The sequence below is a fragment of the Cuculus canorus genome, chromosome 8 (genome assembly GCF_017976375.1).
Source record: "Cuculus canorus isolate bCucCan1 chromosome 8, bCucCan1.pri, whole genome shotgun sequence".
Lineage (NCBI taxonomy): Eukaryota > Metazoa > Chordata > Aves > Cuculiformes > Cuculidae > Cuculus > Cuculus canorus.
The window spans coordinates 32,251,131-32,263,503 of NC_071408.1; the positions used below are offsets into that span (position 1 = coordinate 32,251,131).

At 42.1% G+C, this 12,373-nt stretch overlaps 2 protein-coding genes and 1 long non-coding RNA gene across 5 annotated transcripts in view; 1 reads left to right on the forward strand and 2 right to left on the reverse strand.

Moving 5' to 3' along the window:
- The window catches only part of MCOLN3 (mucolipin TRP cation channel 3), a 27,424-nt gene extending 24,448 nt beyond the window's left edge, over positions 1–2,976 (reverse strand). The window contains exons 1-2 of one of the 2 annotated variants that reach the window (XM_054073147.1): positions 2,834–2,976; positions 600–777 (exon numbers count right to left, since the gene is read on the reverse strand). The gene's annotated coding sequence lies outside the window, so the exon portion shown is untranslated. Of the gene's footprint in view, positions 1–599; positions 778–1,069; positions 1,512–2,833 lie in introns of those variants that run through there. The other variant, XM_054073148.1, reaches the window with a different exon arrangement.
- DNAI3 (dynein axonemal intermediate chain 3) overlaps positions 1,713–12,373 on the forward strand; it is a 22,116-nt gene continuing 11,455 nt past the window's right edge. Inside the window, exons 1-7 of the mRNA XM_054073151.1 lie at positions 1,713–1,964; positions 3,244–3,282; positions 7,371–7,552; positions 8,036–8,140; positions 9,238–9,381; positions 11,045–11,244; positions 12,215–12,331. Of these exons, the coding sequence (XP_053929126.1) occupies positions 1,778–1,964; positions 3,244–3,282; positions 7,371–7,552; positions 8,036–8,140; positions 9,238–9,381; positions 11,045–11,244; positions 12,215–12,331 (974 nt within the window). The 5' untranslated portion in view covers positions 1,713–1,777. The remainder of the gene's footprint in view (positions 1,965–3,243; positions 3,283–7,370; positions 7,553–8,035; positions 8,141–9,237; positions 9,382–11,044; positions 11,245–12,214; positions 12,332–12,373) is intronic.
- The window catches only part of LOC128852894 (uncharacterized), a 7,497-nt gene continuing 1,911 nt past the window's right edge, over positions 6,788–12,373 (reverse strand). Inside the window, exons 2-5 of one of the 2 annotated variants that reach the window (XR_008451009.1) lie at positions 11,634–12,000; positions 9,184–9,247; positions 7,748–7,853; positions 6,788–6,871 (exon numbers count right to left, since the gene is read on the reverse strand). This is a non-coding gene — a long non-coding RNA (uncharacterized LOC128852894). The remainder of the gene's footprint in view (positions 6,872–7,747; positions 7,854–9,183; positions 9,248–11,633; positions 12,001–12,373) is intronic. The other variant, XR_008451008.1, reaches the window with a different exon arrangement.

Below are 12,373 nucleotides of genomic sequence, written 5' to 3' on the forward strand. Positions count from 1 at the left end.
ATGCGCAGGCAGAGGGGCTGTGGCTCCTGGAAATGCTCATCAGAAATAGCTGTCTCGTGGCACTGGAAGGTGCCAGCTCTTTCTTTCCTAGAAGTGCATCTGCGTTCCTCTTGTTAGTGTTAAAATCATAGTAGCATCCAAATATTTTACAAAGCCTTGTAGTGATAGCACGAGGGGCAATGGCTATAAACTGGAGAGGGGCAGATTTAGATTAGACATAAGAAGGAATTTCTTCACGATGAGAGTGGTGAGACACTGGCCCAGGTTGCCCAGAGCAGTGGTGGCTGCCCCATCCCTGGAGGGGTTCCAGGCCAGGTTGGATGGGGCTTGAGCAGACTGATTCAGTGGGAGGTGTCCCTGCCCATGGCAGGGGGGTGAAACCAGATGATCTTTAAAGCCCCTTCCAACCCAAACTACTCTATGATTCTACTGTAGGTGCCTTGTTGACTGGTTCCTCCCCCAGCCAGTTTCCAGTCTTAAAAGAGTGGGAATGTGGAAGAGGGGGACACAAACAAATGGAGAGTCCCCTTGCCCTTATCCTGGCTGAATGCCTCTAGGTGTTCAATAACAACATCAAACCATTTTCACCACCTCTCTTACCAGCGTGTGGACCATCCCTGTGCAGCTCTTCCACTGTGTGTGCCTTCCACACGATGGGGCTGCTGGTTCGTGGTGGCACGCTGGCCGGGCTGTACAGTGCTCAGGCTGTACTGCATTCCTGCTTTCTCATGGAAAGGAGCCTTTCCTGAGCTGCTGCTCCCATCCTTGTTCTGGATTCTGGGAAGAAGGAGAGTAAAGGAAACAAGAGTAGCTTCTATACAGTGTCATCTCCTATATGTAATTATACATACAACATCCACAGAGCTACACTGAAAAAGGAACTGAAAATAGAAAAGCGGAGTGATGCTTTGTGCAGCTGAGCAATGATTTACACTGAAGGACAGTGGGACAAATGCTTAGGGATATGATTTAGTAGTGGACAGGTATGGTTGGACCTGATGATCTCAAAGGTCTTCCAGCCTAGCGATTCTATGATCCCATGAAATATTTAAAACTGGGTCATTTTCACCTGTGCTCTTCCCACTGTATCTCAGGTCCTCAGCTTTCTGTAAGGGAAACCCTCATCTTCATTGACCCGGTCACTGTTCGGGATAATCAGTTTCCAAACTTAATCAACCTGAACAGAAGACATAATTCCATATACTACATATCACATCACATCATCATAATCTCATATCGTAGCGCTCTCACCTGAAGTCCTGTGTGCAGTTCTGGAGTCCTCAAAATAAGAAGGATATGGAACTATTGGAATAGGTCTGGAGGAGGCCACAAAGATGATTCGAGGGCTGGAGCACCTCTGCTATGAGGACAAGCTGGGGAAGGACTTTTTACAATGGCATGGAGGGATAAGACAAGGGGGAGTGGCTTTAAATTGGAAAGGGGAAGATTTAGACTGGACATTAGGAGGAAATTCTTCACAAGGAGGGTGGGGAGGCCCTGGCCCAGGTTGCCCAGGGGAGTTGTGGCTGCCCCATCCCTGGAGGGGTTCAAGGCCAGGTTGGATGGAGCCCCTGAGCCAGTGTGTCCCTGCCCATAGCAGGGGGAATGGAGCTGGGTGGGCTTTGAGGTCCCTTCCAACCCAAACCATTCCATGAGTCTATATCATATCATAATACAGTCTATTATTTAAAAATATGTAACGTACCTTTGGGTGCGTATGAAAATATTTCTGTAACAATAAACTACATTAAGTCATGGATCAAATTTTCACTCCTAGATGGTGCGTTCCGTTGTCTGCTTAAAGTTTATTGATGGTACGTATCTTTATCTAGAGAAATCTCAAAACATGTCAAGAAATGTCGCATCTGGCAAGACCTCCTCGAAAGGCTCAAAAACCTCGGCAAAGCAACAGAAAGCTCGAAACAAAGCGAAGGGATCCTCAAAAGGAAAACGAATGCAGTCTGGTACGTAAGGTACAGAAGCAATGAAACGAACAGTCATCTGGTCTCGCATGTCCTCTACACCAGATGCTTTTAAGGCTCAGCTTGACAGAGTGCTCTGGGCCATCTCATTTAAACTCTCGATCACCTAGAACATTGCACCAGACGATTCCTGAGGTCTCTTCCAACCTGGCATTCTGTGATTCTATGACAGCTACCTTAACAATTTTGGGCTCACGCATTTAAGCATGAGATATGTTAGAATATGTTGTTTTATATAAATAAGAGATCTACAAATAATGATTACAGTTTCGTAACCAATATATGGAACGTAACAAAGCTACATGGCGATACTTACGCTCCATCTTGGTAGTTTAGATTTAATAGTTTGTGGTGTTACAATAACAGTATTGAATGGAAATTTGGATCTTATAGGGACATTCCAGTACTTGAAAGAGGCTACAAGAAAGCTGGGGAGGGACTTTTAACAAGGGCCTGGAGTGATAGGATGAGGGGGAATGGCTTTAAATTGGAAAGGGGAAGATTTAGGAAGAAAATCTTCGTGATGAGGGTGGGGAGGCCCTGGCCCAGGGTGCCCAGAGCAGTGGTGGCTGCCCCATCCCTGGAGGGGTTCCAGGCCAGGTTGGATGGGGCTTGGAGCCCCTGATCCAGTGGGAGGTGTCCCTGCCCATGGCAGGGGGTGGAACTGGATGGGCTTTGAGATCCCTTCCAACCCAACCCATTTCATGATTCGCTATTAAGTGGGCAGATTGACAAAAGCTAACAGCCCAGGGAGAGAGCAACAGACAGAGAGAGGTGCTCCCAGAAGGAGGAGTTCAGGTGCTCAGGGTCACACTGCAAAGGTACAAGAACAGTCTTTGACAGAGTCTCACCTTTTATTTCTGCATGACCTGATTTCCATGGGAAATGCCCCAGGCGGGTGCTATCAGGTAGCAGTCAGCACAGTTTTAACCATGGAAGCTGCAGGGCGCGCCACAAGAGGACAGATTTCTCCTGGCTTGTCTCTTACGCAGACCACCTGCTCAAAAAGAAAATGCGTCTTAAATCCCCATAGTTTCAAAACATGCCAACATCTCCTTAAGATACAGACCTGTTTCAGAAGGCTTCACTCATTTCTGGCGTTAAATTTGAACGGAGTAGAAATGATTTATTGTTTCCTGTTCACAGTTTAGTTTTAAATTTAGAGATTTTAAGCATTGCCCTAAGAAGGACAGGACTGCATATTTATAGTTACTTTGTTAGGAAGAAAAATCACTGATAACATCATATCATCATATTTCAGGTGAAAAAGATGAAGTCGATCTTTCTATGGCTGCTATAGGTAAGTGCTATGATGGCTTTAAATTAATTGTTTTGGAAGATTTTAAACATTTTGCAGCTTTAATGTCGCTAATGCCAGGGAATGAGAAGGAAAGAGTAGAAACTATGAAGAAATGGAGCTATTCCAGTAGGGGTTATGGTACCACTGTGAGCAGCAGGCAGGAATGGGTATGGGTTTGTAGGTGATGTTTTTATCTCGGGTTGAGAAGAACTGAGATCAGAGGAAATAAAGATCATTGCAACAGAATTATAGGGTGCAAAATGTTTGCATTTAGTAATAGTTAAGCCATTGAAAGGAAAACTTTTTATTCTTTTAAAGAAAGCTTTGATCTTTGCCAAATCACTGAATCTGGTAAGATGATTTTAGCAGATCTCTTGTGGTTTTAATCATAGACATCAACAGACCTTGATAGATGTCATTTGCTTTGTAGTAGAAAAAATGCCATTTAAACGTCACAAGATATGAAGCACTTCTACTTATGAGCAAGAAAAATGAAGTTTTCTGCGGTTTTAAGTGTGACCATGGTTATGAGCTAAAAGATGTAATTATGTGAGTTTAAATATAATCTTGTATCATAACCATCAAATAATTTAAGTGTGGGGGGTTTTTTTCCACATTTCTAGTTAGGTTTTCCTTCTGACCTGATTTGTGCAGGTTATATATTTGGATATAATTTAAATTGCTGTCAGTGTAAACTTTTATCTAGCGTTTACAGGAACAGTCCAAAAGGTCACCTTCTTAATTAGCTTTTAACAGTACAGCTTTTAGTGATAAAAGCTAAAACATAATGTGACAAATATGCAAACCAGGTAATTTTTAAAGAAATCATAAATCACTTGTCTTGTTACATAATCCTGCGAGCACATGGGAGGAAGCAAAAATTGCACTTGGATTAACTGCACTGAAATGGGTAAACTGCAATTAATGAAAATGGGCACTAAGTGATCCCTCGGATGGTGAAAGTGTTCCTTTTAAAATTGTATTATAGTCTTCCTGGAGATACTTAGTTTTGAGAGAATTTTACCTCCACCTAGAGGCAAACAAGGTTAGAAACCATAATAGCCAAACTATCGCTAGAAGCTGGAAAAAATGCTACTACGTGCAGATCCTGTGCAGGATCTAAACTGTACACATGGGATATCCTTAGCATACGACCTGCAGGGGTTCTTTACTCCTCTTAGTGCTTTTTGGTCCTTTGTGAAGTTCTTTTTTACGTTAGGAGCTATGGACTGTTAGAAATGATGTGGGTACAATTTGCTATTAAAAAACCAATTTACTAAACAAAATGCAATAGCCTCTAATTAGATGCTACCTACTTCTTAGCCTGGAGAAGAGGAGGTTGAGGGGAGACTTTATCGCTGTCTACAACTACCTGAAAGGAGGTTGTAGGGAGGTGGGTGTTGGTCTCTTCCCCCAAGTGACAGGCGATAGGACAAGAGGGAATGGCCTTAAGCTGCAACAGAAGAAATTTAGATCGGACTTTAGGAAAAATTTGTTCACAGAAAGGGTTCTCAAGCACTGGAACAGCTGCCCCGGGAGGTGGTGGAGTCCCCATGCCTGGAGGGGTGCAAAAGGCAGGTAGCTCAGGTGCTTGGGGACATGATTGAGCAGCGGACACGTACAGTTGGAATTTATGATCTCAAAGTCTTTTCCAACATATTAATTCTATGATTCTATTGGAAAGCAGGCAATAAAATTGTTCATAATAGTAAGAATTCCAAAACAGGCTCTTTAAATTACAATATTGAATCTATAATATAGATCCTATAGTAGAGAATCTGTTATAACATAGGATTTTATAATATCAAATATTATTCCTTTAGGCTAAAAGATGTAAGTCATTTAGTTCTCATCATTGCTTTGTTTTTAACTTGGACTTAGAGCAGTAGAGACATGAAGAAAACAGACAAACTGTCCTACTCTGCTCCCTCTCTTAGTGAAGTCTATTGTATTTTGGCTAACTTTAATGTATGCTTGGGTGGTTTCATTTGACATGGAAGCCTACATCTCTCTGAAAACTTTTCTTTAGCATTTGTGGACAAGGCCATACAGAATCACAGAATCACCAGGTTGGAAAGGACCCATTGGATCATCGAGTCCAACCATTCCTAGCACTCCCTAAACCATGTCCCTCAGCACTTCATCCACCCGTTCCTTAAACACCTCCAGGGAAGGCGACTCGACCCCCTCCCTGGGCAGCTGTTCCAGTGCCCGATGACTCTTACTGTGAAGAATTTTTTTCTGATATCCAACCTGAACCTCCCCTGGCGGAGCTTCAGGCCATTCCCTCTTGTCCTGTCCCCTGTCACTTGGGAGAAGAGCCCAGCTCCCTCCTCTCCACAACCTCCTTTCAGGTAGTTGTAGAGAGCAATAAGGTCTCCCCTCAGCCTCCTCTTCTCCAGGCTAAACAACCCCAGCTCTCTCAGCCGCTCCTCGTCAGACTTGTTCTCCAGCCCCTCACCAGCTTCGTTGCTCTTCTCTGGACACGCTCCAGAGCCTCAACATCCTTCTTGTGGTGAAGGGTCCAGAACTGAACACAGTATTCAAGGTGCGTGATTCGCATGATTCGGTGTTTAAAAAATAACATCATATGAGCTTCTTCAATCAACAACAGTTATTCTTGTATAGGGGTTTTAATATAGCAAAAAGTCACCTAATTGTTAGGTTTTAATTAAATTTCTTTGAGCCACGGGGATAATCTTCTGAAAAAAATCCCATAAGAACAAGGAAATCACGTTTATAACTTGTCTTTAGGTTCTAGCCCTCTCAGTTGTCCCAGCCACAAACCAGCTCTGCGGACTGTGAGATGCAGACAGTTTTTGTTCCTTTGCTCTCCTGTCCATGCTGCCCTGCAAGGCAGCCGTGCATGACGAGAGGTTAGAAATTGCGTTCTGGTTCGGTGCGCAGCTCTAGGTTTCTATCCTACAAAGTTTAATTTGCAAAAGGACGTGCAATAATTTTTTTTGCTTAAATATATCAACACGTAAATTCTATCTGTCCTGCAATTGGAACTGCGGTCGGAGTCTTGCTTCTGAAGGACATCCCTAATGAGGCCTCACGCCCTTGGCTAGAGTGACCTGGAAGCCCTTCAGATCAACTTTTGCAGTGCCTTAAAAGGATTAAATGTTTCAAATCACCCTGGCATACACACTTTTTCTGAGCCAGGTCTCAAAGCAAACGAAGGCTCTAGGTCTTGGCCTCATTAGATACAGGGAGTAGATGTCAAAAGGCAAGCACGGGGACTCCAGAAGATAAGTCCTGGCTTGGACTGGTGTTACCAGCTGTGAGTTTGGACCAAATGACTTCCAGAGGTCTTTCCCAATCAACATCCATCTAATTTTGTAGTTTTTTGAAACCTCCACACAGATATCCCTAAAACCTCTGAGGCGTCGCAAGAGAAAGTCGTGCAGTATTGACTACAATCTGTAAAGAAAGTGAACTAATGGGCTGTGCACGCTACAAGTGTGTGCTGCAAAATAAGTGGTGAATGCCAAGTAAATCCTAACCCATACCTGGTTGCCAGAAGCATCGTAGCTGTCATTAGTTTTAGTGATGACTGCAGCAGAGCGGGTGCAGCGGAGGAGCAGCACTGAGAGATTTTAAAGGATAAATGTCAGATGCATCGAACATTATGTATTATGCGATAGGCTTACGTAGAGATTTAGCTTCCCGGATGATAAGAGATTAAGAAGGATTTATTGTTTTGTCAGTCCTCGTTGGCTTAGGTTAGAGACGGCTCCTCGAAATATGCTGAGTCAGCTGGTCGACACCATCATTTTAGATATATCAACTCAGCAACCAGACCCAGTGGGGAGTGTCCCTGCCTAGGGCAGGGCTTGGAACTGGGTGGGCTTTAAGGTCCCTTCCAACTCAATCCATTCCCTGATTCGATGAACTTCAATTTAAGCCACGCGCAAGGAGAAAAGTACCACAGGTTCTGGGAATTAACATAAAATATTAAATAACTCAAACTAAGAAAATAGAATGAAACAAAGCAGATGGAAGGTATCAGCTGTTATCACAAAAGCCAGCTCGTTTCCGTACATAAAAATCCCATTTCTATCATGCAATTTTGCTTTCTTTCATAGGTCACCCAGAAATCTTCCCTTTAGTTTTGACTACGCAGACCCAAGAAATTTTTAATTGCCGAGTTAATGAAGAGGTCACAGAACAAAACCGTTTCAAACTTATTAAAAAGGAGGACATCATTCAGGACCTGAAAACAAGAGCTGCCATTTCTGACTTCCACCCTGTCAAAAAAACTGTCCTCGTATGTAGCACATTTCATTCTCACTTCAGGGTCTCACAGTAGATATTCTTTTAATGATAAGGTCTGTCCTTGTTTGACTGTGCAAATACACAACTGCTGTAATATCCATGGACCACTGTCAGCTCAAAGTTTCTCATGGCTCATCATCCACCTTTTTTTTACTGAAAACTATGTGAAAAGTAACATAAAAGTTACCGGCTTTGATTCTGTGAACTGGCAGAGCTTCATGTATTTTGGCTTCTTCTAATTCATGGCCTCCTTATTGAGAATCATTAAAACAGTTTCTTTTCTGTTTAATTCTCTGTACGAAAAGATAAAATCCATCTGTTCTTTTCAGTTAGTGCACAAAATGCCCTCTTAAAACCACAAGATTAACCAAAGAAACTGAATTTACGCTGATGGTAGCTTTGCCAGTCACAGGCTTCTATCAGTTTGGGATGTTATTTGCTTTCAGTTTTCTACTAATTGTTTTAATTAAAATAGGAATACCCGGGGGAAGAACTTTTGGTAGTTTTTGATGCAGAGTTCCAGTACGGCCAGAACTTTTACCTTGTTGCTTCAGAGGAAGCCAAGGAAAACCTTCTGAAGGTGAGAAAATCCAAATGTACTACACCATTTTCTACCTATGAATATTTCAGAATCTTGTCTCAAACATATACGTCAGGAATGGTATTGTATTCATAAGCATCTGACGTGCCTGGCATGCTAGAATGTTTCTTTAAACGTTAATCTGATAATGGAAAAATATGTGTATCACTGTAAAAACATCATTTATACTGAGAAAGACTGAACTACATGTTTGTATTTTACTTCTGAGGGCCAGTATAACCACCATGGCTTCATGGAGGGGTTCCAGGCCAGGTTGGATGGGGCTTGGAGCCCCTGATCCAGTGGGAGGTGTCCCTCCCCATGAGAGGGGGTGGAACTGCATATGCTTTAAAGTCCCTTCCAACGCAACCCATTCTATGATTCCATGATTTTTATCGTAAGCTTTAATTTCCTCTACCAAGACCCAGGGAGGTGATGGAGTCCCCATACCTCGTAGGATTTAAAAGGCAGGTAGATGAAGTGCTCACGGATATGATTTAGTAGTGAACAGGTACGGTTGGACTCGATGATCTCAAAGGTCTTCTCCAACCTAGCAATCCTATGATTCTAGAACCCAGACTCAAAATTAAAAGCCTAAAATATATCGGGCATCTTTAAAGAAATATTACACTTATTTGTCACGATACATATGTATATATTATTCAAATCGTACTCTAAAATGTTCTTAAATTCCAAATCAAGATACATAGATTTCCCCTTGTGCATTGCATCACCAAAGAAGGTTTACGGGCAGCTTATATATTATATAATAATAATATTATATAATAATAATCAGGAGTAACAATTAATTGAGAAGCAAAGTGCAATTCCAGGCAGGAGGGCGTAATATAGAAAATCATTATCAATTCTTTCAAGACAGCGGTTTCTCTTTAGTAGTTAAATATTAAATACGTAAGGTTTATTGGAAAATACTAACATCCAAAGGAATGAAGGGGCGCGGCATAGCCAGGCTTCCTGCATTGAGACGACAGTAAAAAATGCGTGAATAAAGACTGAAAACTGGGTTTCTAGTTCGTACTTACATTTCAGCACTGAAGTTTTGCAGAAGCACTATTTTGCTCTGTTTGATGGCACAGCCTCCAGAAACTGCAGAAGAAAAAGAAGAAGAAGATGGAACTCTGGACATCCAACCTTATAAACCTCCTGTGTCTAAACCCTGGGTTTCTCTTGGCAGCGAAAAGGAAGTTGAAGAAGAATCCGTTAAAGAGACCGTTACAAAGGTCAGAATCAACACACATTACTCAATCAAATAAATATCATAAACCCCAAATTTAGTTTAAGTTTCTTTAAAAATAGTCAGAAAATTGAAAATTGCAATTCTGGTTTTTCTTGGCATCTTTCAATAAGAAAAGCGAGGGAATTAGCTCAACATTTCACAAACTACAAGTGCTGCAGAAAGTTGGTTTTTTTCTGGTTATCAACTCTGTTCTCTTTAAATGCTGCAAATAAGGGACATAAGGCGGCGTTGGATGTACTGACAACTTAAACTGGAACTTCAAAAGTCCTGATCGTCTGGTCATTAGCATCTCTGCCACTTCTTGCTCTGTTTACTATCTGGCCAGATTACAAGTTGACTCATTGTAATCATATTCTAAGAACCCAGTTGTGTTTCCACAGAGCCCCACAAACTCTGCTTCATTGTATGGATGGCATTTAAGACTTGTAAGGGCTCTCACCTCAGAATAGATGTTACCAACTACAGTTATTACAAGCTGACTGCACAGAAGGACCGATTTCATTAATTACACCTACAGATTGTACCGAGAAAAGTAGCTCCACTAACAGCTGTCACCTAACTTGTGACGTGGAGGGCGTTTAACTGTCTATAGTCAATACCTAAGTCCCTGTTCAGGGGTGATTGGGTAACTATTGATAGGTCTCAGCAACTGGACGTTTTGCTTATAATTCAAAAGATGTCTGATTATTCTAAAGCTAATTCACCGTCACTAAATTTAACCCATGTTCACATTTTAAGTAGCTGTTATTCCGCCTTGCTTGAAGTATTCTCAGCCCATATTGACAGGGGACAGGACAAGAGGGAATGGCCTGAAGCTCCGTCAGGGGAGGTTCAGGTTGGATATCAGAAAAAAATTCTTCACAGTAAGAGTCATTGGGCACTGGAACAGCTGCCCAGGGAGGGGGTCGAGTTGCCTGCCCTGGAGGGGTTTAAGGAACGGGTGGATGAAGTGCTGAGGGACATGGTTTAGGGAGTGTTAGGAATGGTTGGACTCGATGATCCAGTGGGTCCTTTCCAACCTTGTGATTCTGTGATATTCCTCTCCAGTTCTGCTGGTAAAAAGTAGCTGACAAGGAATACCTCTCCACTGCCTAAAATCAAGTGCCCGCCTCTCTTTGTGGGTAGATGCCAAGCCAGATCCCTTCTTCCTTCCTAGTTCTCACTGTAAGAAACATCCTCACTCAAATTTCTGTGGATCCGCTTCAGGGTACTTTTCTCTCCATAATCCCTGCAAGCGAAGCTGAAATACCTCACCCGAGATTGAGAATTGCACTAGGAGGGAAGGGATGAAAAGTTGGGTCTTGGAAGCCCAATGCGGTGTTACGTAAGACCTCCTGCGAAGCAATCCTTTAATTAAAAGGTGCGGTTTTGATATCGCATGTATTAGAAAATGTAATTCTCTTATCTTGCAGGCAGCAACCTAAAATATTACTTCTTGTTTTAGAAATACAAACATGTTCTTCTACTATTTATGTAGGCTATTTACAAGAGCGCTTCAGACTTTCAAAATACAGATAAATGAGTAAAGGCAGCACAGAAATCACAGACAAAATTAGTTCTACAATTATACGAATGCTGCCATTTCACAGAACAAACTTGCCAAAAACTTGTCTCCTCTGCTAACTACAGAAATATCTCTTTTCCAGGTTAAATATATGGTTTCTCGAGTACGCAGGATGTTTGGTGCACCGATTACATTTACTGATAAGAACGCTTCAGAGGTAAAAGACAGTTACATTGAATGCACATCCTATCAAGACAATGCTTTCAGTATTAAAGTGCTTGAAAAAGATGTGGGCATACAGATGGTTCCAAAAGTCAGAGAAGCTGGTACTCAGACAAACTGGTAAGCGTGAGAAAATATTTATCAGCTTATTTATTATGCTTCTGATCTCAACTAAAGTTATGTCAATTAGCTCAACTCTTCTGGAGTTACTTGGGTACAAACTGATTAAGAGAACAGAGCTGGATGCCCCATTTGCATCTTTCTTCTTTCACTCTTTCCCAAAGATCTTTGTCACAATTTTGGCAGCTAAAATTGAGCAGCTGGGCTCCCAGTTCCCTTTCCCTTAGCTCCAGGGAAAGGGAAATGAGAGGAAAAGTCTTGCAGGTTGGAAACTAAAACTACAGCTTTAAATAATAATAATAATGATGATGATAATAACAATAATAATAATAATAATAATAATAGAAAAAAAGTAAAATGTATACAAATACATGAAATTGCGCCCCCACCTCTCTATGAGTGCTGGAGGCTGGAAGGGAGCTGGGCTCAGAAACCAAATTCAGGAACGCATGAGTCTAGGATCAGGAGCAACCAGACAGATGAGGTCCTCCCTGGACACTGCCCATCAAAGATGACCATGAGACTCTCGTGACCTCTCTATTTTATACCACGTATGACATCCGTGCGATGGAATGCTCTGTTGGTCAGTTTGGGGTCACCTCTCCTGTCTGCCCCTCCTGCAGGAGAGGGCTTTGTTGCCTCTTTGACTTAGGGCTCCACCAGCTCCAGGTTGGCCTTAGGTTCCTCTAGGAATCAGTGCAAGCAGTGGCCTTTCTGCATCCCAGTGCCCTGTGTGATCACTGCTAGACAGAAACCCTGTCGGAAAAACACGCAGTTCACTTTCAGAAAATGGAATTACTCAGATGAGACTGAGCTGAAGGGAGAAGACTGATTCTACTTTAGCCCAAACCACTACGATCTTCTAGAAAAACTGAATAGCCTTAGCTTCTAGTTTTACAAATTACCTGGGTTTCTGTCTTTGAAATTGTTTCTGTGCTTACTCACGTTCAAATTTATTCCAATTGCTTAGGACCTATCCGAAAAATACAGCTACGCAGTATTTCCCCAGACGGTTGTCAGACGAAGAGAAAGAAGAGATTCTGTCATCCGAGAAACTGAAAAACTTTCTTACATCAGCACGTTTAAGGTAAAATCATTGCAGCAACACACATTAAAAGCTACCTGAAAT